The 27428-nt window shown below is 52.5% G+C and overlaps 1 protein-coding gene across 7 annotated transcripts in view; it reads left to right on the forward strand.

The window, feature by feature from the left end:
* The window catches only part of TOM1L2 (target of myb1 like 2 membrane trafficking protein), a 157117-nt gene that overhangs the window by 105612 nt on the left and 24077 nt on the right, over positions 1-27428 (forward strand). For 4 of the 7 annotated variants that reach the window (XM_079799308.1, XM_079799303.1, XM_079799305.1 and 1 more), the window contains exons 4-7: positions 9436-9585; positions 20498-20632; positions 22698-22856; positions 25104-25220. In XM_079799308.1, coding sequence (XP_079655434.1) covers positions 9436-9585; positions 20498-20632; positions 22698-22856; positions 25104-25220 — 561 coding nt within the window. Of the gene's footprint in view, positions 1-9435; positions 9586-20497; positions 20633-22697; positions 22857-25100; positions 25221-27428 lie in introns of all 7 variants that reach the window. The other 3 variants (XM_079799302.1, XM_079799304.1, XM_079799306.1) reach the window with 1 other exon arrangement.

Here is a 27428-nt window from a genome sequence, read left to right on the forward strand (position 1 = left end):
GACTTTAGGAGTGTTCTTTCTTCCAGGGAATTGGGATTTGGATGATAAAGGAGAAAAAGACCATTGAGAAACAGGAAGTTGAAAGTTCTGGGTTTTTTCTCAGAAGTTGAGCCATGTCATTCATTAAATCCAGAGCTTGCCTAAAATGAACTGTTTTCAGTAACTAATCGCCAGGTAGTCACTCTAACATGCCAGGACAGTTCCTATCCTTTATGTGCCCAACTTAATGGGAACCACACTGAGTGGAAATCTTTCTAAAGTGGCCTCTGCCTTTATTTCCTTCCTGCAGCAGAACAGGCTGAGCGTTGTTTAACCTTTCCTGATGGTCAGGTCTCATTTAGAATTAGTATTTTCCCCCAGCATTATTGAAATGTTATTCACATATAACACATGCAAGTTTAAGGTGTACGTTGTGATGATTTGATATACATATATATTGCAAAGTGATTACCACAGTGTTAGTTAATACTTCCATTCCCTCACATCATTACTGTTTGTGTGTGATGATAGCATCTAAGATCTATTGTCTTGACAATTTTCAAATATATACTACAGTATTGGTAATTATAGTCACCATGCTATATATTGGAGTCCCAGAACTGACTCAGTTATAACCAGAAGTTTGTAACCTTCCATGAACATCTCTGCTTTTCCCCCAGCCTCTGGCAACCATTGTTCTACTCTCTCTACAAGTTCAGCTTTTTTATATCTGTATATAAGTGAGAACATACAGTATTTGTCTTTCTCTGTCTGACTTATTTCACTTAGCAGAATGACCTCCAGACCCATCCATGTCACAAAAGGTAGCATTTCTTCCTTTTTATGGCTGAATAATATTTCATTGTAGTATATAGTACATCCAACAATTTCTTTTTTCTTTCTATTTTTTTTAATCCTCACCCGAGGATGTTTTATTTTCCCCATTGATTTTTAGAGAGAGTGGAAGAGAGAGGAAAAGACAGAGAAATATCGATGTGAGAGAAACACATTGATTGGTTGCCTCCTGCACGCACCCTGACCAGGGCCTGGGCCAGGGAGAAGCCTGCAACTGAGGTACATGCCCTTGACTGGAATTGAACCCAGAACCCTTTTGTCTGCAGACCAACACCCTATCCACTGAGCCAAACCGGCTAGGCCTCCAACATTTTCTTTATGCATTCATTCACCAGTGAACACTTAGATTGTTTCCATGTCTTGGCTATTGTGAATAATACTGCAATGAACATGGGGGTGCATATATATTTTATTTTTAATATTTATTTATTAAATTGATTGGGGTGACATTGGTCAACACGAACATAGGTGTCAGGTGTGGGTTTCTATGTTATAAGATCTGTATATTGCTCCGTGTGCCCACCACCTACAGTCAAATCTTCTCCTGTCACCATGTATTGGGATCTCCTCCTCCCACCCTCTTCCCTCTGGCAACCACCATACTGCTGTTTGTGTTCATGAGTTTCGGTTTTATATCCCACATATAAGTGAGATCATATGGTTCTTAGCTTTTTCTGACTGACTTATTTCACTGAGCATAATGTTCTCAAGGTCCATTCATGTTGTTGTGAATGGTGTTATTTCATCCTTTCTCATGGCTGAGTAGTATTCCATTGTGTGTATATACCACATCTTAAACTTTTTTTTTTTAATCCTCACCTTAGGATATTTTTCCATTGATTTGTAGAAAGAGTAGAAGAGAGAGGGAAAGACAGAGAGAAATATCAATGTAAAAGAAATACATTGACCGGTTGCCTCCTGCATGAGCCATGACCAGGGCCCAGGCCTTTATTAAGTTGAGGTACTTTCCTTCTATTCCTATTTTATTGAATATTTTAATCATAAATGGGTATTGTATCTTATCAGATGTTTTTTCTGCATCTCTTGATAAGATCACATGAATTTTATCCATTCTTTGGTTAATGTGGTGTATTCTGTTAATTGATTTGTGTATGTTGAACCATCCTGGTGCCCCTGGAATGAACCCCACTTGATCGTGATGTATTACTTTTTGGATGTACTGTTGTATCAGATTTGCTAGTATTTTATTTAGGATTTTTGCAGCTGTGTTCATCAGAGACATTGGTCTCTAGTTTTCTTTTTTTTATCATCTTTGCCAGGTTTTGGTATCAGGGTTATATTGGCCTCATAGAATGTGTTAGGAAATATTGCCTCTTCTTCAATTTTTGGAAGAGTTTGAGGATAGGTTTTAAACCTTCTTTGAACATTTGGTAGAATTCACTGGTAAAGCCATCTGGTCCTGGACTTTTTTGGGGGGAATGTTTTTGATGGTTGTTTCAATTTCCTCACTGTCAATGTTTGTGTGTTTTTTTTTTTTTTGCTATGGGTTATTTTGTATAAGATATATATATGTACACTTTTTAAAAAGTATATTTTTATTGATTTCAGAGAGGAAGGGAGAGGAAGAGAGAGATAGAAACATCAATGATGGGAGAGAATCATCGATCAGCTACCTCCTGCATGCCCCACTCTGGTGATCAAGCCTGCAACCAAGGCATGCCCTGACCCGGAATCAAACTATGACCTCCTGGTTCATAGGTCGATGCTCAGTCACTGAGTCATGCCGGCCAGGCCCTTATGTATTTTTCACATTAACCCCTTATCTGATAGTTTGTAAATATGTTCTCCCATTCTGTGGGTTGCCTTTTTATTTTCCTGATTGTTTCTTCTGTTATGAAGAAACTAGAGGCCCAGTGCATGATTAAATCATGCACGTGTAGGGTCCCCTAGGCCTAACCTGCCATTCAGGCCATATCCACTGCCCCGCAAAGCCTAGCACGCTCCGCGGACACTGCTAGCCTGCTCCCCGCTTTTGATGGCAGGGGGTTCTCTGGTGCCAGAGCGGACACACAGCTCCCCGCTTTCGATCGTGGGGGAGCTGGGTGCCTGTCCTCTGGTGCACCAGGCCTTTCAGAAGCCTCCTGTGTGGCGGGGGCTTCTGAAAGGCCTGGTGCCGGAGCTGGGTGCCTGTCCTCTGGTGCACCAGGCCTTTCAGAAGCCTCTGGCGCGGCGGAGGCTTCGGAAAGGCCTGGTGCCGGAGCGGACAGGCACCCAGCTCCCCCGCTTTCGCTTTCGATCGCGGGGGTGCTGGATGCCTGTCCGCTGGTGCACCAGGCCTTTCAGAAGCCTCCGGCACGGCGGAGGCTTCTGAAAGGCCTGGTGCCGGAGTTGACAGGCACCCAGCTCCCCCGCTTTTGATGGTCCGTGGCGGGACGTGGGCTCGCTGCCCCAGAGGCCCCTTCTGTGCCTCAGCACAGCCATGGTGCAGACACTGAGCTCGTGCCGCCGCTGGCGACACGAGCTCAGCGTCCCGCCGGCCACCCCAAGCCCCACCTCTCCACGCCTCCTGGCCAATCGTGGGCATAGTGAAGGTATGGTCAATTTGCATATTTGTCTATTATTAGGTAGGATGTTTTAGTTTGATGTAGTACCTACCACTTGTTTATTTTTGGTTTTGTTGCCTTTGCTTTTGGTGTCATATCCAAAAATCTTTTTCAAAATCAATGTCAAGGAGCTTCCCCCCTATTTTTCTTTTAGAAGTTTTATGGTTTGAGGTATTACATGTAAGTATTTAGTCCATTTTGAGTTAGTTTTTGTGAGCGGTGTGAGTTAGAAGTTCATTTCATTCTTCTGCATGTGGATATCCAGTTTTCCCAGCACAGTTTATAGCAGACTGTCCTTTCTCCCATTGAGTCCTCTTGGCTCCCTTGTCAAATATTAGTTGACTGTGTATGTATGAGTTTATTTCTCAGCTCTTGATTCCATTCCATTGATTTGTGTTTATTTTTATGCCAGTACCAGACTGCTTTGATGACTGTAACTTTGCAATATAGTTTTACATCAGGCAGTGTGATACTGTCAGCTTTCTTCTTTCTCAGCATTGCTTTGCCTATTGAAAGCCTTTTATAGATCTGTATGAATTTTAGGATTGCTTTTTCTATTTCTGTGAAATATGTAGATGGCTTTGGGTAGTATGAACATTTAACAATATTAATTCTTCCAGTCCATGAACACAGGATATCTTTCCATTTATGTGTGTCTTCAGTTTCTCTCCATCGATATTTTATAATTTTCAGGGTACAGTCTTTTACTTCCTTAATTACATTTATTTCTAAGTATTTTTAAATTTTTAATATTTTAATTTTAGTGATCAGGTCTTTGCTGCCAACCCAGCGATGCCTTGGGGGACTGATTAAATGTGCAAGTCCCTGCCCTGCCCCTGCACAAGGCCCTTGTCTGGTGCACGAGCAGGGCTCCATGTCTACTTCCATGGCTTCACTCTTTGTCTTATCTTACCCTACCAGTCATCTCAGTTCTGCTCCTGTGGGCCTTTCCTCACTTCATAGCTGTACACTCAAACACTGTTCATAGTTACCCCAAGTAGGATTTAGGCAGAGGCCCTGAGGGGGCTCTCTGCTTGGGCCTTAGTGTATGAACTGGAAACATCTGTTTCTGATTGCTTAGAGGCACCTTCTGCTTACTCCTGGGCTTTGGCTCCATTCTAGAAAATTGCTGCTGTGTACTTCATGCCCTCCAACCCACAGAGACAGTTTTCCAGGGGCCTTTTTGGCAGAGTGGCTTGAAGTGGGTCCTTGCCAGCCAGGGAAGACCTCCCGCATCTCCTGCTCTGCTAGGCTGTGGGCTGCTCTGTAGCACATGCCACTTCTGCCCAGGGCATTGCCAAGCCTATGTAGCTGAGCCTCGGAGTATCTGACTTTAAAGTCTGCTCCAGGGAAGGAGAATCCAAGATGGTGGCATAGGCAAACACCTGAACTTGCTGCCTCACACAACCACTTCAAAACTACAACTAAAAGACAAAACGGACATCATCCAGAACCACAGGAAGGCTGGCTGAGTGGAAATTCTACAACTAGAAGGGAAGAGAAAAGCACACTGAGACTCAGAGGAGCTGCAGAAGTAAAGTGCAGAGGTACGGAGATGTGCGTGCGGAAAGGGCTGGCAACTGAGGACGCGGTTGACTTTTTCAATCAGGAGGAAAAAAACACAAGCTCCCAACTGCTCTGAACTCCGGTTCCGGGCAAGACTTGGGGGACCCAGACTCATACGGGGAGAAACTGACTGTCTGGCATCGGGCGGAACTCGAGGGTGGCTTTCTCTCAGAGGTGCTTGCAGCGATTACCGTGGGACACTGAGACCCAGGGGCCTCTTAGGGCAGGGCTGAGGATCAGCCATAGCTGTTTGCTCTGCCCTGTTGATTCCCTGAGACCCCGCCCACCCAAGGTGTGCGCAGAGGCTTTTGCATATGAATGGCCTGGCCCTTTGAAATCTAAAATTACCTAACAAACTGCACCTGGGTCAGAGAGACCCAGAACATACAAAAGAAGGCCCAAGGCCCCACAGCAGCTTGCATTGCTTCACAGCTGGGCCTCATCCGGGCACCTCCAAACCCCAAACAAAGAAGAGGAATCTGAAGATCTCTCTGTAGCTCATGCTGGGTAGCCTCAGGCAGAGGCTAAATTAGCACCTCCTTAGAGATCCAAGAGCCAGTGTACCCAGTGGTCAGAGTGGGACCATACAGATTACAACTCCTCAGATCCATAAGGGACACACTCAGGGGGCAGACTCAGTGAGCACCAAAGCCCCACTGAAGCAAGTCTTGCCCCATAAGGGTGTCTCCAGCACAGAAATTTTCCTATCGTAGACACAGCTGATTCTCACACCCAATTGGCCTGGAGGTCAATTCCTCCCAGTGATGCCAACAACAATCAAGGCTTAACTACAACAAGACTGTGCATACAGCCCACAAAGGGGTGCACCAAGAGTGTCCACCTCAGGTAACTGGGGAGGCTGAGCCACTGGGCCCTATAGGACACCTAGCACACAAAGCCACTCTATCAACACAGGGAAGCAGCCAAAATGCGGAGACAAAGAAACAGGTCACAAATGACAGAAATGGAGGAAAGCAAACTACTGGATATAGAGTTCAAAACCACAGTTATAAGGTTTTTCAAGAATTTTCTAGAAACTGCCGATAAATTTAGTGAGACACTCGAGGATATGAAAAAGGACCAACTAGAAATTAAGCATACACTGACTGAAATAAAGAATAATATACAAAGATCCAACAGCAGATTAGAGGATCGCAAGAATCAAGTCAAAGATTTGAAATACGAAGAAGCAAAAAACACCCAACCAGAAAAGCAAAAAGAAAAAAGAATCCAAAAATATGAAAATAGTGTAAGGAGCCTCTGGGACAACTTCAAGCGTACCAACATCCGAATTATGGGGGTGCCAGAAGAAGAGAGAGAGCAAGATATTGAAAACCAATTTGAAGAAATAATGACAGAAAACTTCCCCCACTTGGTGAAAGAAATAGACTTACAAGTCCAGGAAGCGCAGAGAACCCCAAACAAGAGGAATCCAAAGAGGACCACACCAAGACACATCATAATTAAAATTCCAAGAGCAAAAGACAAAGAGAGAATATTAAAAGCAGCAAGAGAAAAGCAGTTAGTTACCTACAAGGGAGCACCCATACAACTGTCAGCTGATTTCTCAACAGAAACTATGCAGGCCAGAAGGGAGTGGCAAGAAATATTCAAAGTGATGAATAGCAAGAACCTACAACCAAGATTACTCTACCCAGCAAAGCTATCATTCAGAATTGAAGGTCAGATAAAGAGCTTCACAGATAAGAAAAAGCTAAAGGAGTTCATCACCACCAAACCAGTATTATATGAAATGCTGAAAGGTATTCTTTAGGAAGAGGAAAAAGAAAAAGGTAAAGATAAAAATTATGAAGAACAAATACATATCTATCAACAAGTGATTCTAAAAATCAAGTGAATAAAAAATCTGAAGAACAGAATAAACTGGTGAATATAATAGAATCAGGGGCATAGAAAGGGAGTGGACTGACAATTCTCGGGGGGGGGGAAAGCAGTGTGGGGGTGCGGGAAAAGACTGGACAAAAATTGTACACTTATGGACGAAGACAGTGTGGGGGGGTAAGGGCAGAGGATGGAGTGGGAACCCGGTGGAGGGGAGCTATTGGGGGGGGGGGGGGGAGAGGAACAACTGTAATAATCTGAACAATAAAGATTTATTTTTTTTAAAAAGTCTGCTCCAGGGAAACATAAGGATGTGCTCCCTGAAGACGAAGTGTGTCCTGGCTGCTGCCCTGGCCCCTCAGCCTCCCTGCTCCTCTCTTCCCATGACCTTTCCACCTCACCTGCTCTTCCCCGGCCTGCTCCTCATCACATAAGCCATCCTTCCTGCCGCCTACCTCAGCCCGCAGCCACTGCCTGTGCAGTAAAGTTGGAGGAGGTTTTCTGAAGATCCTAGAAGGAAGGGCGACTGGAAGCTCCTAAAGGCAGGAAGACCCTGTGGCTCATCTTGCAGCCTGCACAGGTCCCTGTGGGAGAGAATGCTGTACCTCATAGCTACCTAGAGTCCAGCATGAGCAGAGGCTAAGAAAGAGAGCACCCTCTTTTTTTAAAAAAATATATATATATATTTTATTGATTTTTACAGAGAGCAAGAGAGAGGGATAGAGAGTTAGAAACATCGATGAGAGAGAAACATCGATCAGCTGCCTCCTGCACACCCCCCACTGGGGATGTGCCTGCAACCAAGGTACATGCCCCTGACTGGAACCGAACCCGGGACCCTTGAGTCCGCAGGCCGATGCTCTATCCACTGAGCCAAACCGGTTTCGGCGAGAGCACCCTCTTGACTGAAGAAAACCTTAGCAGCCAGGGACACTGAGCTTCGGAGTCTCCCTCAGATGCCCAAGCGGAGCCCGCTGCCTCCCGTGGGGCTCAGTGTACCTGCCAGCTCTGGCATCCTCTGGGAATGACTAGCATCGCCACACCACGGCGCTCATCTCTGCAGCGGGTGGTCCCCCTTACAGGGCTATTTCAGGGACCACATGAGGGAGCAGGAAAGCTGGCACATGCTGCCTGTGGTCTCCTGGGTGTAGGGATGAGGACTTCAGAGAAGGCTGGTTGGAGTTCCCATCCTGAGCCTGGCACTGACCAGCGACTTTCCCTAGACCAGTCTCTTCACCTTTCTAAGCCTCCTAAGGGTAAGAAAGTGGGATAACAACATCCACGTACAGAGAATTAGCTGTGAGAACAGAGTGCAATTCTGTATAATGGGAAAGAACCCTTCGCAGTACCTGGCGTCTGCCTGCATTCAGGGCACGTTAGCTTGTGGGCCTTTCTGCATGGCCATGCTTTGCCGGGGTGCTGCCCCAGTGTGTGAACCGGGCTCTGGAATGACGGCATGAGGTACCCCGTGGTCAGGTTAGTTTGGGCAAATGAGGGGGTCAGAAATGCCCCCTGTTGCTGGAGATGTCCTTGCAAGGAGGCATTCCCCACTAGTCGCCCGTGGCTTTGGGGACGCTGACGTGGGAAGGGTCAGAGTTGGTTTCCAGAGAGCTAAGGGATTCAGAAAGCTGTGCTCCAGGCGGGAGGGGGCCTGCAGTTGACACCTCTGGGCTCCAGGGCCTCGCCCTGGTCCTGCAGGGACTGAACTGTCCCGTCACTTGAGTATGCACTGCAGCCTGTGGAATGGCATCCGAGCATCAAAGTTCTCATTTGCTGGCTCCTCCCCTGTGCAGGGCACTGTGCCAGGTGCTTCCGTGGCAGCCTGACTACAGTTCTGGAAGGGAGTGCTCATGTGCCCACTTTACAGATGGGGAAGCAGAGGCTCAGACAGACTTGTCCTGGACCATTCAGAGAGAAAGTGGTGGAGCTGAGATTCAAGCCCACACTGGCCATCTAGCCAGAACCCACACGCATCTGTGCTTTTCCGATAGGCTCAGGCCCGTGTAACTGATTGTCCCAGACAGGGGAGGAGTGGGCAGGGTTTGAAGGGTACATGGACCTTAAAGCCTAATGGCAGCAGAGGCCCACAAACCAGTTATTAAAGGTGGAAAGTCATTTTCAGTTTTAGTTGCAGAAGCAGAGGTGTGTGGTGTGTGTGTGTGTGTGTGTGTGTGTGTGTGTGTGTGTGTGTATGTGGTGTATGTGTGTGTGTGTGTTTGCTTCCTCATATAACTAGGGCCAACAACTCCCTGGGCAATTCTTACTGTCACGGCAGCCTTCCCTGTGACAGAGCATGTGTCCCGTTGGCTAACGCCACACATCCAGAGGCCCAGAGGGAGGACAAAGTGCTGATTTTCAGAGACCGCTCAGTCATTTCATTCCCACTTTCCCTTCTCCGGTGAAAGTGATGCCTGAATTAACAATTAATGACCTGATTTCTGTGCGGGGCAGTCAGCAGGGGACAGCCTCACCCCTGAGGGACGACTGGATTACAGGGTGAGCTGCCGGTGCCGGTTAGGCGTGGTTCTAAGGAGATTGTCGGGAAGATGTTCGGGAGGAGGAAAAGGGGTGGACACTGAGCCGCCGTCCTCCGCAGGCCATGTGTGGACCTGTCCTCCCTCCACATCAGGTGCTGGAGACCTGTGTGAAGAACTGCGGCCACCGCTTCCACATCCTCGTGGCCAACCGAGATTTCATCGACAGCGTTCTGGTCAAAATCCTCTCTCCCAAGAACAACCCGCCTACCATCGTGCAGGACAAGGTGCTGGCCTTGATCCAGGTAGGTCAGCTCCTCTTGGCTGTTTGTGGGGCCCCTCGGTGAGTCCTCATGCTTGGCCATCATTTGGAAGAAAGAATGGAGGTTTCTGGGTTTCGATGTTGGTTGCACAATGCTTCCTTTCTACACTCATCCACTGGAATGAAACCTTAAGTGGCGGCTCTCCAGCCAGTTGACAGAGCTTCACGGACTGGGTGCCTCGCCCGCTGCGGCCCACAGGGGCAGGTAGGGCCTTGGCAGGACGCTGTCCCTCAGGGACAGTGTGGAGTAGGCAGGGCCATGTCAGAGGAGCGTGCAGGCTGCTGCATTCCAGGGGCTGCAGGGAGGAGGGGCCGATGGTGTTAGGAGTGACTCGCTGAGGAGAAGTCTCCGTTGGACCCTGCAGGATGGTGAGGAACTTGGTGGAAAGGTCAGAGTGGGAGAAGCATCGCAGGCAAAGACAATAGCAAATACAAAGGCCCAGATGCATCAGCGAGGGCAGGTGACACATTTGGGTGTATTGTTATTATTTGCTCTGTAACAAACTATCCCGAGGTGTAGCCATTTAACAATGGATGCTTATTGTCTCCTGTTTCTGTGGGTCAGGAATGCAGGGAAAGCTCTCTGGCGCCTCTGGCTCGGGGGCCCTCGGGAGGCTGCAGCGAAGGTGCTGCCAGGACTGCCTGGTCCAGCGCAGTGGGAGCTATAGGAGCCCGGCCTCGGGGCTCCCCATAGGGCTGGGCAGGAGCTCAGGCTCTTGCTGACCGTTGGGAGGAGGCCTGAGTTTCTCCCATGTGGACCTCCTGAGTGTCCTCGTGACATGGCAGCTGGTTTTCCCCAGAGCAGATGACCAGAAAGAGTGAGGAGGCTGTAGTGCCTGCTGGGCTGTGTCTCAGAAGTCACACTCCACCTCTGCGGCCAGTCTGTTTGTTAGAAGGGAGTCATCAGGTCCAGCCTCAGGAGTCGGGGAAGTTAGCTGTTCCTCTTAAAGAGAAGAGTGGTTCCACACGGCCCCACGTAGAGTGTAAGGAAGTACGTGTGGGGCCAGGAGATAGGACCAGAGATAGTCAGGGCTTATGGGCCACATCATCCTGAGGAGCTTGTGCCTTATCCTATAGGCAGTGGGGAGCCCTTGAATGTTTCTGAGCAGGATGTACAGTCAGATCTGGTTTTAGACCGACACCATGGTGCCGGTGAAAGGTATGTACTGCGTCAAAAAGCACATCCAGTGCGGGGCGATTGGTGCTGTAGTGGAGGAAAGGTAGCCTGCCAACGCCATGAGGAGAGGGAAGAGCAGCCGCAAGGAGGGCTAGGAAGGCCGGGGGCAGGGTGAGTAGGGGCGGGTTTTGGAGGCAGTGGTGGCAGCTGAGGAGAGAGGGGCCTGAGCCAAGGAGTGCTGGCTCTGTCCTTCTGCCTGAGCCTGTGCCCGAGCCTCCTCCCAGCACTTGGAGCAGGTGACTCCATCACTCCGTCCCCAGAGGCCTCCCACCGTCTGGTGTGCAGGACACATCACCCTCTCCCATCACTCTCTTATGCTCTTCAAGTTCCTCTGTGCCAGCTTTCCCACCACCTCTCCCCTGAGCTCCCCGAGAGCCAGGCCACTTCATCCCCAGGGTCTCGAGCACTTGACTGTGTTGAGCAGGTATTCAACACATTGTTGTCTTTCTTCCTTCCTTCCTTCCTTCCTTCCTTCCTTCCTTCCTTCCTTCCTTCCTTCCTTCCTCCCTCCCTCCCTCCCTCCCTCCCTTCCCTCCCTTCCTCCCTCCCTCCCTCTCTCCCTCCCTCCCTCCCTGGTTAATCCTCACCTGAGAATATTTTTTCCATTGATTTTTAGAGAGTGGAAGGGAGGGAGGGGGGGGAGAGAGAGAGAAACATCAATGTAAGAGAGACACATAGATTGATTGCTTCCAGCACGCACCCAGACCGGGGCCAGGAATTGAATCCACAACCCAGGTACATGCCCTTGACAGGGAATCAAACCCCCGACCCTTTGGTGCGTGGGTTGACACTCTAACCACTGAACACCACCGGCCAAGGACATTGTTTTCTTAATGAATGGATGAATGTAGTTTGCTGAAGCTCTAAGGAAGGGAGGAGTGTGGGTGACAGCAGAGCCCCATCACATGTGTTCTTAGGTTATCCCTGTCCCTTCATCTGCCACCAGACCCCCCCCCTCTCTTTCTCTCTCTCTCTCTCTCTCTCTCTCTCTCTCTCTCTCTCTCTCTCTCACACACACACACACACACACACACACACACACACACATACACACACAGAGAGAGAGACACAAATCATTTCACCCTCTAACCTCCTCACCCCCACCTATGCCCCCAAACCCTCATTCTGGGATGCCCCAGCTCACTCCCTTGCCTCCACACCCCCAGTATTTGATATCAGGAAAATGAATAGGGACTTTTTCTTACAAAAGATAGGACATCCCAACCTAAGCTGTGCAAGCCCCCAGTGACCACAGGGGAGGTCTCTGGAGTCAGACCTGGAGTCCTTCCTGCGGCCAGGCCCAGTGGTTGTCAGCTGCCCCTGGCAAGCACAGCATGGTGAGGTCATGATCCCCACTTCCTCTGCTGACTGTGGGGGCCCTGATGAGAGCAAAGCTGTACTGTCTGTGGCCCCTGGCTCTCCCTGGGGACACCGACCCGGCACCCCCACCCCTGCACTGCAAGGCTTTCCCGCCAGACTCACCGCCTCTCCCAGCTCTGCTTCTTCCCACCGGCAAACCTCTACCTCCTGTGTGTAAAATGGGGGCCTGCGTTCCTGCCTGTGTACTCCCAGCCCTGCTCTGGGAGATGGTCCGGAGCAGCCCCGTGGCCCACACCCATGCTCCGAGGACGCCCCCTGCTGGCCTGGCAGCAGCATGTGCTCCAGCCGCCAGGGACTGCATGGGATGGGACCTGGAGGGTCCAGCTGAGAAAAAGCAAGGGGCTTTAGATCAGGACACATCCGGTGGGCTTCGTAACCTTACGGGCAGCGTTCTCCTGCGCAGGTTCTGAAGCTTCCTGAGAGCTTCCGTCGCTCACGGCTAACTAATCGGAGAGACGCGGGCAGCATTCGGAGTGGTGGTGGCTGTGCTTGTCCTGGGTAGACAAAGGGATAAAAAGATCAGCCTTTTCTTTTACTTTTTATTGATTGGTACATTCAGGAAATCACATATTTAAAAAGCATATACAGCTTGATAAATTTTTATAAACTGAACATACCCATGTCAGCAGCCGTGGGGAGTCAGGTGGGGCCGTCCCAGGGTGTGGGGGCTTTGTGGGTGTGCGTCATACTCCGCTTCACAGCATGGGGCATAGATGGGCTCTTCCATGGACCTTCACCTGGCAGTCTCTGTGCCAGCGCTGTTGTGTCTGTGTGTCTGGCCGTGCTGCCTTTGAGGGCCTCACCGCGCCACGGAGTGGCCACGGAGTGACCACGGCCTCCTTTCCCACTGCACACCTTGCTGCGCTGGGCCTGCGGGGGGGCCGTGGTTCGTCACCCTCCCGCTGCGGGGGCACTTGCTGTTCAGGGGCTGGTACGAAAGATGCTGCTGGGAGCCTCTAGCACGTGCCCTTGGGTGACATAGGTATCACTTTGTTGGGTATCTGTGGGTCGAATGGGTGAAACTGCCATCTTTGTTGGTCAGAATGGTAGAATATTAGCAACTTCAGAGAGTTCAGCCTCACAGCTAGGCGTGCAATCGCTGGTGGTAGGGAGTGCCCACGCACCGGGTCATAGTGCTATGACCTCTTCACGCCCTCACCAGTGGGCGGCATCTTCTTCATCACAGCGCATCTGATGAGCATGCAGAGGCTGTCAATCATTTTTAAGCCTTTGAAAAGAAGGTGATTTTATTTGCATATTAAAGGTAAATAAAGCCTCCCAGAGAGTCTGGTAATTCCCCTGGGAGAGCAAGTGCTGCTCCCACCGAGAGACAAGGAGGGGCTGGGGGTGCCAGACCGCTGCTCTCTGGCCAGCTTGGGTGCGCAGCAGGCCCTCATGTCAATGCAGCTAGATGGAGTGTGGGTGCAGAGCTGTGGCCAACTGGCATTGCTTTCTGCTCTCAGCGCCCAGCTGCTGGGAAGTGGGCTGGCCAGTCCCCGTGTGAATGCTCAGTGGGCCCATCCCCGCTGTGGGGCGGTGGGCTTTGCCTTTCAGGAGGGAGCCCGTCTCCCTGGTCGCCTGGGAGGAAAGATGCTGAGAGCAGAGTGGCCTCCGGAGCAGCTTGCCAGCTCCGTCACTCCTGCCTTTGAACTTGCTGCCACTCCAGCTTTTCCCTCCTCATGATCCATGGCTGGCCTTCTTGTGGCTGCGTTTCTTTCCATTTCATGCCACCCCTCAGCCTTCCCTCGGTGCTGTTTGCAGAAACAGCAGTGAGATCATCCTCTAGCGAGGGTCGCTGAGGGCATGCCTCTGCTGCTTCTCCGCCCCGCCCCGCTGCCGCAGCAAGGGTCTGAGAGCACAGCGGGACCTCGGTTCTAACTTAACTTGTTCCAGAAGGCTGTTCGAGAAGCAATTTGTTTGAAAACTGAATCATTTTTGCCATTAGAAATAATGTAAAGTGAATGAATCCAGCTCAGTCCGCCATATGATTCCGTTTTAACCTTTCATATATACAGTACATGCTTATATACAGTACTGTTTAATCTATAAATACTTTATAAACAAAAAGGACATTACAGTTTAACAAAAAGGAAATGAAATTTACAGTAAAAAAATGAAACTTTACATGCACACTAGAACTACCTTTAATGTTGCCGCTATCGATGACTGGATATGGAGGAGGGGTGGCGAGCTGGAGGGTGGGGCGATGGGGGGTGGAGGGGTGAAGGGAGGAGGGATGTCCTTGTTTGGAAGGGGAGCTCCTTCCATAAAAACGCCAGGTGGCTATTCTCCTGGGGTCCTTTCTCTTTGCCTCTTTGCTCCACTAGAACTTGCTTCAGGCTCACGGGGCCTCTGTCCCACTAAAAACCATCCAATGACTGTGTTGCCTGTGTTGTCACACTTGCCTGAAGTGAAACACGGCACTGTCGCTGAACAAGTTCATCGCACAGTTTGCCACTTCTTTGTCAGTTGTATTTCTCAGTAAAACTGCATTTCTCCCCATTTCCCAGCATTCCCTTGGTGCGTGGAGGAGGAATAGCCTCCCTTTCCCCCCCCTCCTCTGAAGACCCCTCAGCTGCCGTGGCTGCTCCTCCGAAGGCCCGGAGTGGTCAGCTCAGTGCTGTGTCCTCCCCACCTCCTCCCCATCACCATCCACTCCAAGCCATGGACTCGCCCAAAGACAGTGTCCCCCACAACAGACAGGCTCCCCTCACAGCCCTCACAGGCTCTTTCGGCACAGGTTCTTCCTGGCTGGTTGTGTGGTTCTGGAACACACTCCCCCATGCTCTGTCTGTGATCCTCAAGCGAGTGAGGATATTCAAGTGTTCCTTTCAGAACCTCCTGAGGGTTAAATCAGTGTCAGAGGTCACCTCAAACACCTCTGGAACAGGGCCTTTGTGTAGAGTTCCTTAAGTTAGAAATGACCTGCTGGTCTGTGGGCTGGATTGGAGGAGTTGTTAGGTGGCGGGGACCCAGCAGGGGTGAGGCTGTGGGTGGTGAGGACCCAGCAGGGGTGAGGCTGTGGGTGGTGAAGACCCAGCAGGGGTGAAGCTGTGAGGACCCAGCAGGGGTGAGGCTGTGAGGACCCAGCAGGGGTGAGGCTGTGGGTGGTGAGGACCCAGCAGGGGTGAGGCTGTGAGGACCCAGCAGGGGCGAGGCTGTGAGTGGTAAGGACCCAGCAGGGGTGAGGCTGTGAGTGGTGAGGACCCAGCAGGGGCGAGGCTGTGGATGGTGAGGACCCAGCAGGGGTGAGGCTGTGAGGACCCAGCAGGGGTGAGGCTGTGGGTGGTGAGGACCCAGCAGGGGCGAGGCTGTGGGTGGTGAGGACCCAGCAGGGGTGAGGCTGTAGGTGGTGAGGACCCAGCAGGGGTGAGGCTGTGGGTGGTGAGGACCCAGCAGGGGTGAGGCTGTGAGGACCCAGCAGGGGTGAGGCTGTGGGTGGTGAGGACCCAGCAGGGGTGAGGCTGTGGGTGGTGAGGACCCAGCAGGGGTGATGCTGTGAGGACCCAGCAGGAGTGAGGCTGTGGGTGGTGAGGACCCAGCAGGGGTGAGGCTGTGCGTGGTGAGGACCCAGCAGGGGTGAGGCTGTGTATGGTGAGGACCCAGCAGGGGTGAGGCTGTGAGGACCCAGCAGGGGTGAGGCTGTGGGTGGTGAGGACCCAGCAGGGGTGAGGCTGTGGGTGGTGAGGACCCAGCAGGGGTGATGCTGTGAGGACCCAGCAGGGGTGAGGCTGTGGGTGGTGAGGACCCAGCAGGGGTGAGGCTGTGAGGACCCAGCAGGGGTGAGGCTGTGCTCCTCCAGCAGCTCGGCTCCCAGCCTGGAGGCGGGCAGGAGCCTTGTCCATGACAAGAAGTGCCCTGAGTGGCCGTTGTGTTTCCCGGAGGTATTTCTTCACACTTGGGGCCACACTTCATGAACCCACTCAATAAAAACGGCCTGGTCACCCATGCTTTGCTGCTAGCCCTCCACATTCCACTTGTTTTTCACGGCATTATTTTTCTTGAAAACTCGGAGGTTTTCGGAATGGTGGGCGAGTAGAGGCTTCAATTCCCACACAACAGTAACATCAGCCGGTCCTTCACCGGCTGTGTCCCGGCGATGACTTCCCCTGCGTGGTGGGTCCTCGGGCGTTTTCTCCCAGGAGAGGCCTGTCTCGTCACAGTGGAACACTTGGGCACAAATCCCTCGGCCTCCACGTATTCTAAAAGTCCTGTCAGGAAGTCAGGAGCAGCTGCTTTGTTAGAGCTGGCAGCCTCCCCACGCTCCCTCCACCGCGAGTGCCCCTTCTCCCCTAACTTTCCCGGCAGCCCTGCAGCCTGCCGCAGCCTCAGCCCTGGGTCCGGGGTCTTTCGGGAGGTCAGTGTGCAGCGGCTTCGCTTTTTCACACATCTTGCCTTTGAAATGTTATCACTGGCTAACTGCTTTTTGTTTATCCAAATCAACAACAATTTTTCTAACTCTTTAGTTGCCGACAATTGTTTCGTGAGCACTTTCACACCCTTAGCAACATCAGCACTCTTGATGGCCTCTTCATGTTTTAAAATTGTGCTATTTGCCCTGCCATACTCGGTAACCAGGTCAGACACATGAATACCTCTATCATACTTCGCAATTATTTCTTTTTTAAGCTCTATCGTTGTTCTCACAACTTTTAAAAACATATTTTTAAATTACTTTTAGAGAGAGAAAGGGAGAGGGATAGAGAGATAGAAACATCGATGAGAGAGACACATTGATCGGCTGCCTCCTGCATGTGGGGGATCGAGCCCATAACCATGTGCCCTGACTCAGAATCAAACTAATGACCTCTTGGCTCCTGGGTTGATGCCAGCCAGGCCTCACAACTTTCCTTTTTACTTTGCTGCTATCACTCACATTCTTAGCACCCAGGATAATTTACTGTAGGTGTTTAATAATAAGCAGCCACAAAACAAAAAAAACCTGAAGATATTCACAGCACAATTTCCTGAGATGTTAACAACACAAGGTTAAGCAGTCAGCTGACTCATACTCGTGCATTCTCTCCTTTGTTTGTTGCCTGGGAAACATGTGACTGACCATACAGGTTATTGGGTCAAAAATTGAAGTTTTGTTCAACAACCAAGATAATGTTTCCGTGAACAACTTGGTCAAAAACCGAGGTTTGACTGTACTCCCTTTCCACTGACGAAAGTGAGCTGATGGGGCTGGGCTGGGGCGGGAGGCTGTTGTGTTCTTAGAAGGTGTCAGAGAACTGATGGCCGAATCTGTGTGGACGGCAGCTCTCCAGACCCTGCCACTGGGAACAGGAAGTTTGGTTCAGGGGCAGAAGCAGAAGATGACAGACGCTTTCTTTTGTCCAAAGCATAGAACCCATAGTTTAAATCAGTAATCGTTTATTTATCTGTAATTTGATGATTTAAAACTGTCAAAACTTGAGGGATACAGAAATGAATAGGATATGGTTCATGTTTTATAAGGTTTTAGTCTGGACTTTGGCGTACAATCCAAAGGAACAAAGGAAATAAAAGCATAACTTTCTTTTTTCCCCCTTAATAGACCTTGCTCTGGGTCTTTCAACTCCTGACACTGTAGGTGCACAGGCGGGAAAAGGAAGAACTACGTGAAGAGCAGGGAGGCGGCCACTGAGTCACTAACCAGCCAGGGCCCGTCCGGGGGCCAGCGCTGCCGGTCACTGCTCCCTGGTGGCTTTCCACCGCCTCTGCCCCTGGCGGTTTCCACCTCCCCTGGAACAGGTTCTCCAGGCCCTGGGTCAGAGGGGCCCCTGCTTATCGCGTCACCACAGTCTGTTGCCAGCCGAAGTGGCCACCTTCCTCTGTTCTCTGAAGTAGGACACTAAGGTGCTTAGTAACCACGAGGACAGGGTTCAGTGCTGGCTGCTCTCCCTGAGCAGGGGCGGGACTCAGTGTGTGCCTTCAGAGGTGTGACCTGGTGGGAAGGAGACAGGAACACAGGTATTTGGTCGTTGACCCAACAAGATACTAGAGGCACAGAGCATCTCTGGATGTCCCCCTCTTCTGTGTTTCCCCATGGGGCTGTTCCTTTACAGGTGCCCCGCCCCCTGCCCATGCCCTTTGGCACCAGAATCTTGCTCAGTAGAGAGTGCACCTAACCTGCTCAGGGGCCCCACAGGGGTGAAATAGCAGCAGGTGGGAAGGGTGGATTAGCCAAGGCTGCTTGGTTGCCAATAACAAATGCCAACTCCAGCTTGTCTAGGCAGAGGAAAGTTTGTCATGAAGAGGCAGGGCTACCTACAACCCTGGGGGGTGTGGGGCCGGGGGAATGGACAGAAGGGATCAGAAAGCCCTCCAATCTCCTGCATGTCTCACCTCTAGGCACACCTGCGCCTGCTCTGTACGCAGGCTGGGGCTGGCACAGGACTGACTCCCAGGGCCACATCCACGGACGGTCTCAACCACAGGCCCCAGGCCCAGGCCAGACTCCTGGGAGGGGAGAAGCTGATGGGCCAACGTGGGGTGTGTCTTTCCCCTCCCTGCCTGGGGCCATGGACGGGGGTCTGTTGGCACGCTGTTTGGGCAGATGCCCCAAGAGTTCTCAGCTGACTGGAGAGAAGAGTGATGGTTTTTTAATCTTCATTCTTCTCGTCTCGTAGTTAGCTGGATGGAAAGCGACATGAATGACAAGGGTTCCCTGAGCTGGTTGCCCTCCCGTAGAAACAGGCCTAGCGCAGCCCCAGGAGGAGCTGCCGTGCTGCTTCTCCCGCTCCCTCGGCAGCTGCGAAGCAAGGCATGGGCGCTGGCGGTTAGGCCCAGACTCAGTTGCCAGTGCATGGGAAGCCAGGTCACGGGCCTCAGCTGGAGTGAATCCGGTGGCTGAGGCCAAAGCAGCTGGTGGAAGATGGGGCTCGGGGGCACTTCCCAGGGGGCGGGCCTCTTGTGACTGCTCCCCAGCTGGGATTCCAGGCAGGCCTCAGCAGGCACCTCTGCCCAACTCAGAATCCTGAGGGAAGTGTCAGCCAACCCAGCAGGGGCTGTCCTGATGCAGGGTTCAACCCGAGTGCAAATTAAATAAGCGGATCAAGGAAGCCAGACTGACAGTATGTTTCTGTTAAGTGAGATGCATCACTTGTAATTAAGGCATTTTGGAAGCTGACCTTTTCACTTCAGGTGGGTCTGCTGGTAAGCGATGGCGTTGCCCTGGCTGCCTCGGGATTGGTTGGGACATTGCTGGAGCCGGGAGGCAGTTGAATGCTGGAGACAGCAACAGAATTAGCACAGGCCCCTGGCCCCTGAGGCTCCGCCTTCCCCTGGGAGTTTGTAAGGTGATGAGCTGAGTCCCATTTTGGGGGAGCTGTTTGGCTATACTTTTTAAAAATGTATTCTGACCCTAGCTGGTTTGGCTCCGTGGATAGAGCGTCAGCCTGCGGACTGAAGGGTCCCCTGTTCGATTCCGGTCAAGGGCACATCCCCGGGTTGCGGGTTCAATCCCCAATAGGAGGCATGCAGGAGGCAGCTGATCAATGATTCTCTCTCATCATTGATGTTTCTATCTCTCTCTCCCTCTCCCTTCCGCTCTGAGATCAATAAAAATATACTTTAAAAAATAAAATGTATTCTGTAACTTGCAAAGAACAGATTTTTCTTAATTTTTAAAGCGTTTCATGAATCAGTGGTAAGAGGCAATCCATTTAAATCTGTGTTCTTTCCTCTCCGTGCTGTTTTCATGTAAAGGAAACTAGTGCTCATGCTTTCCTGTGTGTTTCTGTGCGAGCACGGGTGTGTTGACATTGTGGGCAGCATGGGCTCCCCTCCCCACTGAGCCCCAGACACCTCTCCCAGGCGAGGCCGGCTCAGCTGTAGGGTCCTCGCATCTGCTGAGGAGACCTAGAGGGGCCTTTCCCAGCTACACGCCACTGTCTCCTTCCTGTCGATTTGCCTGTGGTTCCTGCCTCCACTGACGAGAACCCCACACAGCAGTGTGGGAAACGGTGAGCGAGCTTGCGGCGTGGTGGTGGCCTCTGCTCACCCTTCAACTAAACTCACCAGGAATTGATTTCCTTGCAAAATGCCTGCATGTTAGGATGCACTGCAAAGCTTACGTGTTATTTCTCTCTCTTCTCCAAGAAATACAGATGCTGAATTAAGTTTTATGTTTTTGTTCATGCTCAACAGCACTATTGAAAAACCAAGATTTTGCCACCTGTCTTGTGGCAGCGCTGGCAGGGGGAGAGGGACAGGATAGTTAGCCAGGGCAGTTCGCTTTGGGGTCCAGGGGAGCACTGGCCTCTGAGAGAGCAGCTGGGCTGATGTGGGTGTTCAGGCACCGTGACAGCCCTCGGGAGACACGCTTCCTAACAGGCCTCCTTTATCCTTCCAGGCGTGGGCCGATGCCTTTCGAAGCAGTCCTGACCTCACGGGTGTTGTGCATATATATGAGGAGCTGAAGAGGAAAGGGGTTGAGTTTCCTAATGCAGATTTGGACGCTCTGTCTCCCATACACACACCGCAACGGGTAAGCTCCCAGCTGGCATTTTCTAGAAAGGCCTATTGCAGAACAGGCAACCATGGCCACCGCCCCTCTGCTGCTCCATTTGAATTATTCAGCTTGTCATCACGCTGTCTTGAAGCTCGAGGGCATTTCTCTTTAATAACAAGGGGAGTGCAGGAGAGAGACAGCTGGCTAATAGTGATTAAGTGGCTGCAGTGTCTCCCCCAGTTTTCATCCTGCCTGTGGAAGAGCATAATAGAGGGATCATTTCAGACGTTCTCATGGAAATGGCTGCTGGGGGAAGCCATTCTCTGAGGGTCATTAGCACCTGCTCTTCAGAGACCCCAGGATTGGGTGGGGCCAGCATCCCCTGGAGAACAGGAGCGCCTCGGTGTTGGCAGTGCAGAGAAGAGTGTGCTACTGAGCTGGCAGAGAGCAGCTTGGGGTTTCCCAGCTGTACAAGCTAGCAGATGCTCTAAATGGATCCATTATCAAATGGCTCTAAAATTTACTGAGAGCTGGGAGCGTTCGGCATCAGCCCAGACACCTTGGGATTCAAAGCCCATGGAAGGCATGTAGAGGCCTGCCACGGAAGCCCTCAACGCGGCCCTGTGCTGCAGAATTAAAAGCCTGCAGGAGAGGCTGGCCACCCTTCCCGGGAGCTAGTGTGCACCCTGTGGGCTGGGATCTGTCCTGCCTTGGGGAGCCAGGGCTCAGGACACTGCCTTGCTGGCCCCTAACACCCCATCTCTGAAATGGGGCGAGGAGGGCATCAGCCGGTGCAGGTCTTGTCGTGTGAGCACCGTTCATGCTCAGGAGGTTATCGGAGATGCCCAAAGGGAAGCACGAGGAATGGTATTTTCCAGAGCAGTGTTTTCAGAATGACCTTCCAAACACTGTGCCTTGTGGAATAAACATAACCTGTTTTATTCTTCTAATAACTAGTGGCCCGGTGCACGGATTCGTGCACATTGAAAGGAAATTAATTAGAAGAAATATTTTAATGTTGCTATTCACCCTTTCTCTATAATAGAAGTGTCAACCAACTTCACGATCGACAATGGCAGATTGAAACACATGCGTGCGATTGGCGCCAGCGAGAGCTTTATATGTATCGCACATGCATGAGTCAACTTAGCGTTTTATATACATAGAATAAACTTGCTTAATTAAACCTGCTTTCTGATGTAGCTACACTTATTCCAGCCCAGTGAAGCACCCCAACTTCTCTTTCAGGTAATTGTCAGCAACACAGCAGTAAATATCAACACGAAGCAGATTATAATTGTAGATCATGCAGGGAGAACAAAGGGTAAAATATTTAACTGCAGCAGTGTTTGACTATATTCTGTGCAGTGAGAAAACCCGAAGTCATTTTCAAGGTCCACCATTTCTTACTTCTTTTCAGTTGGGTCAAGTTTCTAAGCTTTCTTAATCTGTGTTTTCCGGCTAATGAAAAGGAAATAGGATTCCACCAAGTCTCCTATCTACCTACTCCAGGACTTCTGTGAGGATCAAATGAGATGAGGCATGAGAAAACGCTTCACAGACATTTGGTTAAATTGTGAAATGTTTGCACCTGGCTATAAAGCAAGTCATGTTCCTGAGCTAAAGAAACTGCAAGTCGTTGCTAGGGAGAGGAAGCCGGGCATTGCTACATGATGTCATTACCCGGATGGAGGGAAGGGCACTTAGCATATTAGCCTTTTATATAGATAGATGATACAGAACTATGTTGTTGTTCCTGTAATTACAAAGAACGTTCAGTAAATTGCATAATTACTATTTATATTAGTCTACTTGTAGAAGCCAAAACGTAATCTTCTGGTACCAACTAAGGATCCTTAGGTGGCCCTAGTAATGGGCTACAGAGCGCTAGGGCTCTCCCTGCCACCTTTTGAGGGGTCTGGGCTTGGCTGTGGGGGAAGCAGAGGGAGGGGCCGTTGGGAGGGCTCAGAGGGAAAGACCGGGAGCAGAGGGCCCCCTCTTCACAGGTGCTGCAGCTAGTGCTGCCCTGGGTGGGGCAGGCGCCAGGTCCCACTGCGCTGGCAGCCCCAGTGAACAGAGGACTCTGTCGTTGCCATACCAGAGTGTCCCTGAAGTGGATCCAGCCGCCACCGTGCCCAGGTCCCAGGCGCAGCAGAGGACAAGTGCCAGCTCCTTTTCCTCGCCTCCTCCTCCTCCCTTCTCCGCGCCGCAGGCCCCGGCTCTGAGTGTGACCGGCCCCATCACAGCCAATGCAGAACAGGTACTTGCATACACTAGGCACAGGCAAGCCAGCTCTGCCCTCATTCGCCCTCCCAGAGACAGGGGAGGTGTCAGTGACACAGAGGACAGGGCCCGTCCCTCTCCTGAGGACTCGCAGTCCAGGGGGGACAGGTGCAAAGACAGTCAGGCTGTGGTCATGCTGAGGTGGGAGCAGTGTCCAGGTGCTGAGCCCAGAGCTGAGCAGTGCCTGGAAGGCAGCCTGGGGGGTGTGGGGGCTGCTGCTGCTGAAGGTCTTGAAGCTGGAGAGGGGCCTTGCCAGGCACCGTGCGGGGCAGGGTTGGTGTGGGGCGTGGGGCGGGGGCAGAGGGGGTGAGGGATGGGGGGCTCGGTGGGGGCCAGGGGCACTGTGTGGGGTGGGCGGGTGGGGGTGGTGCGGGCCAGAGGAAAGAGTGCACAGCAGGCGGCGGCTGGCGGATGGGCTAGTGCAGGGTGGGAGTGAGGAAGAAGCCGGGGCAGAGGCGAGGCGGAGCACAGGGATGGACGGAGCTGTGAACAGCCTGTGTGCATGCAGAGAGGGTGGACTTCTCTTGTGAGGCAGAGGCCGGGCAGGGAGCCTTTAGGAAGCCTCTTCCTGCTTCACCCCAACACTGCCTGCCTCCCTGAGTGACCTCCCGGGAAGCAAAGCCCTGAACCCAACCTGGGTTTCTTGGTGAAATGTGGAGACTGATCTTTAGGTGAATCTCTAGCATTTCCATTAGTTAAAATTTGAGAATCGGTCAGACTTGAAAAAAAATCCATCCAGTGTTTGTATTTTTAAACTCCTCACAGCGTATCTGTGACAGTGTCATCATTCTGGGGCCTCATTTAAACAGAGGGCCGATGATTCTGCCTGGTTTGTGGGCGTGCTGTGCCAGGGCCCCAGGAGGGAGCGGGCGGGAGGAGGGAGAGGCCAACTAGGAGGCACCGTCCTTTAGCCCTCAGGGTGCCTCCTGTCTGTAGAATGGGCCCGTAGCCCTTCCCTCTCACCCTGCGGGGCAGTCATGGGCCTGAGGGCAGTTGAAGGATATACGCACCCAAGTTCTGTGTGCTGTGCTGAGGAGACTGTTGAAGCCAATAGCTGAAACGCGTTTACATTGACTGTGGGCCTCGCTTCACTGAACTGTGCCCTTTTTCATCACCTACCATGACCAGGACCTGCCCCCATGGGCAGAACTGTGCCCCTTCTGCTCAGAGGGAAGGCAGCCATGTTTGAAGTTGGATGGCCCAAGGCCCTCCGCTGTCTGTGCATGGGAGCTCGGGGTGAGGGGAGCCCTCAGCAGCCAGAACAGTGGAGAGAGGGTTTGGAATGCATGACGGGCATGAGTGTTGCCCCCGGGGAACGAAAGCAGAGGCAGCAGGAGACCAGCCGGGCCTGGAGGACCCAGGGCTTCAGAGCCCATGTGGCTTCTAACCGTGCAGTCCTGGGCCTCCTGGTCAGAAGCCTCTTCTCAGCCAAGATCTGGGCCGTCCACCCATCAGGCAGAGCCCGAAGCAGAAAGAAGCCTGCCAGCACCTGGCCTGCCCCCCTGGTGGGCCATCCCTCCCTTCTGTCCAGCCAGTAAACATGCATTGAGCCTCCTGTCCCTGTCCCTGTGCCAAGGGCACAGGCCTCAGTGCAGCAGAGGCCCTGTCCCAGGCGCTGGGCACAGGCCGGGGGGTGGGGGGGGGAGGGGGCGGGGCGGGCCTGTAGGAAGAGGTGGGGAGGCTCAGGGGAGGCCTCTGAGCAGTGTCAAGTGCAGGTCAGAGTGCTTGTGGTCCAGCTCTCTGCACATCCCAGCAGTGTTGGGTATAAGTGTGCCACACCAGGCAAGTGTGAGTAACACTGGCCAGCCTCTCAGAAGAACGTAGTATTTCGAGGATAAGCTGCTGGGAGCCAGAGTCTATAACTATTGGGTTCCTCAGCAGGGCTCCAGAGCTGAAGGGACTGGGGACCACACCCCCCACCTTTCCCTTGAAAGAGCAGAGGCAGAGGCCTGAGGGTGAGTCCCTGCCCTGGGGGCTGCAGACCAGCTTGGTTCTGTGGGCCCAGAGCACTCTCCTTGCCCAGTGCTGCCTCCCAGTCCTGGGCAGAGTCAGGGGCCAACGGTGACCGGGCTCTCTGGGTGGCCTCCCTCCCCCGTCAGTGCTCTCTAGCCCAGAGGGAGACAAGAGGCTGCTGCGCTCCTTCCGAAGCGCGGCCTGAGGGTGACGTCCCCGCCAGGCGCAGTGACTGACCTCTCCCTCCCGCTTCCCTCCTCTGGGCCAGCAGATCGCCAGGCTGCGGAGCGAACTGGACATTGTTCGAGGAAACACAAAAGTCATGTCTGAGATGTTAACGGAAATGGTCCCCGGGCAGGAAGATTCATCTGATCTGGAGTTGCTACAGGTGAGGGGGCCTCATCTCGGGGCTCTGGGCCCAGGGGCACAGTAGTGAGAGGGGCCGAGTCCATGTAGGCCCAGACCCAGCCTCACACTTCCTAGAAATGACAGAGGCCAGTACCAGGCTCTCTCTTTTTTATTTTCCTTAGTAACATTTTTTCCTGATTATAAAATGCCAGTTGCACAATCCATGCTCATCTAAAGAAAAAGGAAGTTCAAAGGAGAAAAGAGTCATTTTCTCTGATGCCGCATCCACAAGTAGCCATCGTCAGTGCTTTGATGTTTATTTCAAATGTGGTTGAGATGTTGTTACGTGTACGATTTTTGTGTGTTGCTTTGCACCCCTAACATCATCAGCCTCCCCTCCTCGTCACGCCTTCCCCGGACCCCCAGGCCACGGGCAGCTGAAGCCCCTTTTCTTCTCCTGGACACTGAGCCCCCCTCCCCAGGCGGAGGCTGTCACTAACGGGCCTCTCCTCCGGCCGCTTGTGGACCTGGCAGTGTGCCTGAAAGGGGTCTGGGTGCAGGGCTGGCCTGCGGGGGCCCTTGTGAGAGAGCCAGAGACCCCGCCTCGGGCCTGTTTCCCGGCCCGCCACTCCCGTCTCAGGCTCTGGTACCGCCTTAGAAGCAGTGCCGCTCTGAAGGGGTGGAACGAGGGTGCGGTAGACTCCCAGGGGCCAGATCTTTTCAGTGGGAGGCAAGATGCTTGAGTCAACAAATCAGGAGCCAGCCTGGCCTGGCGAACTGGCGTGAGTGCACAGGCAGGCCTCGTGTTGCTATTCTCGTCTGCCCTCGGGCCGTCGGTCTTGGCCCCCTAAGTGCCACACATCCCACCTGCTGTTGGCACCCACTTGCAGCCTGTGGAGGCTCGGTCTGATGGCCGGCCCTCAGGAATGCACACAGCCATCTCTTGCCGTGCCCCCTTCATCCTTCGAAGCCATCAGCTCCTGCGGGGTGAGCAGGGGTGGGAGCCTGTTCAGGGCCAAACACAGAGCAAAGCCCAAGAGGCACCGAGATGCTGTGCTGAGACCTGCTCTGAGGAGCTGGCCGCTGAGCGCTGGAGACACGGCTCATCTCCACGAAACTGTAGCATCAGGCAGCTCTGGAAGCCAAGATGAGTACCCTCTGCCAGCCGAGCAAGGCGACCTCACTGAGACCTGCGGCAGACCGGGCTTGCCTCATTGAGCAGGTCCAGCTGTCCACATGCCACACTCCAGGGGACCCAGCACCCATTACTGCGTATTGGCCTCCACTCCCGCCCGGGTGGTGGGTTCTTCCAGGCATACCCGGAGGCACTGGGATCTGCGATTAGTCCGGAAGCGACGGAAGCTGAGGGGGCTGCTTGAAGGAGCTCTGCGCTGTGTCAGCATCAGAATTCCTGCTGACAAGGGGTTTGCAGCGGACAGAGCTGAGCTCCTGGCAGCGGGGGTGGGGGCTGAACAAAGCCAGCCTGCTTCCAGACAGCCGAGCAGACGCAGACAGCAGGGATGTTCTGTGTGCCAGTGCGTGTGTGCGTGTGTTCTAAAACAAGCCCATGAGCCAAGACAAACAGAACCTAATCTCCTGGTGTCAGCTCACAGTCTTCAAAAATAGGTTGCTTCCTATGACGTTTTCCTTCCCTCTGTTTTGTTCCAACTCTGAGCCTCCCAGCCTCGCTGCTGTCTTTAAATCAAACGGAAAGAGCGGCTCTGGTACAGCGGGAGGCTTCGGGAGTCAGGCGCTCTGTGTGCACAGACATGGCCCCGGCTGCCGGCCAACTCTTCAGTCATCCCTGACATCTCTCCTCCTCTTCCTCCCCATCTATCAGAAGCCAGCCAGGCAGGGTCTCCCAAGGGCCGAGGTCAGACCAAACGGTGAGCATTCCATGTGGGAAAACGGCACAGGCTGCTTGGAAAGTGACAGGATCAGGCCGTGCCCAGGACTCCTTAGTGGAAGTGGAGGGCAGCCAGATGGCTGAGTAGAAGCTGTCAGCTCACAGTACTGGCCAGGGCCATGGAAGTAAACGCTTTTGTCACCAACCCAAATGTTCACGCCAACAAAAGCCACTCGATCTCGAGTGTAAGCTGCTGGGTAGGAGGCGGAGGAAATGGGGAGAGAGGAAATTGGAGGTGTCAGCCCTGGACGCACTGGGTGACAGACCATGATGATGGGTGGGTTTGGTCCCGATCGCTTCCTGGGGGTCACAGAGCCGTTCTGGTGCAGCCTCGCCGCAGCC

The sequence above is a fragment of the Cnephaeus nilssonii genome, assembly GCF_951640355.1.
Source record: "Cnephaeus nilssonii genome assembly, chromosome: 19".
Lineage (NCBI taxonomy): Eukaryota > Metazoa > Chordata > Mammalia > Chiroptera > Vespertilionidae > Cnephaeus > Cnephaeus nilssonii.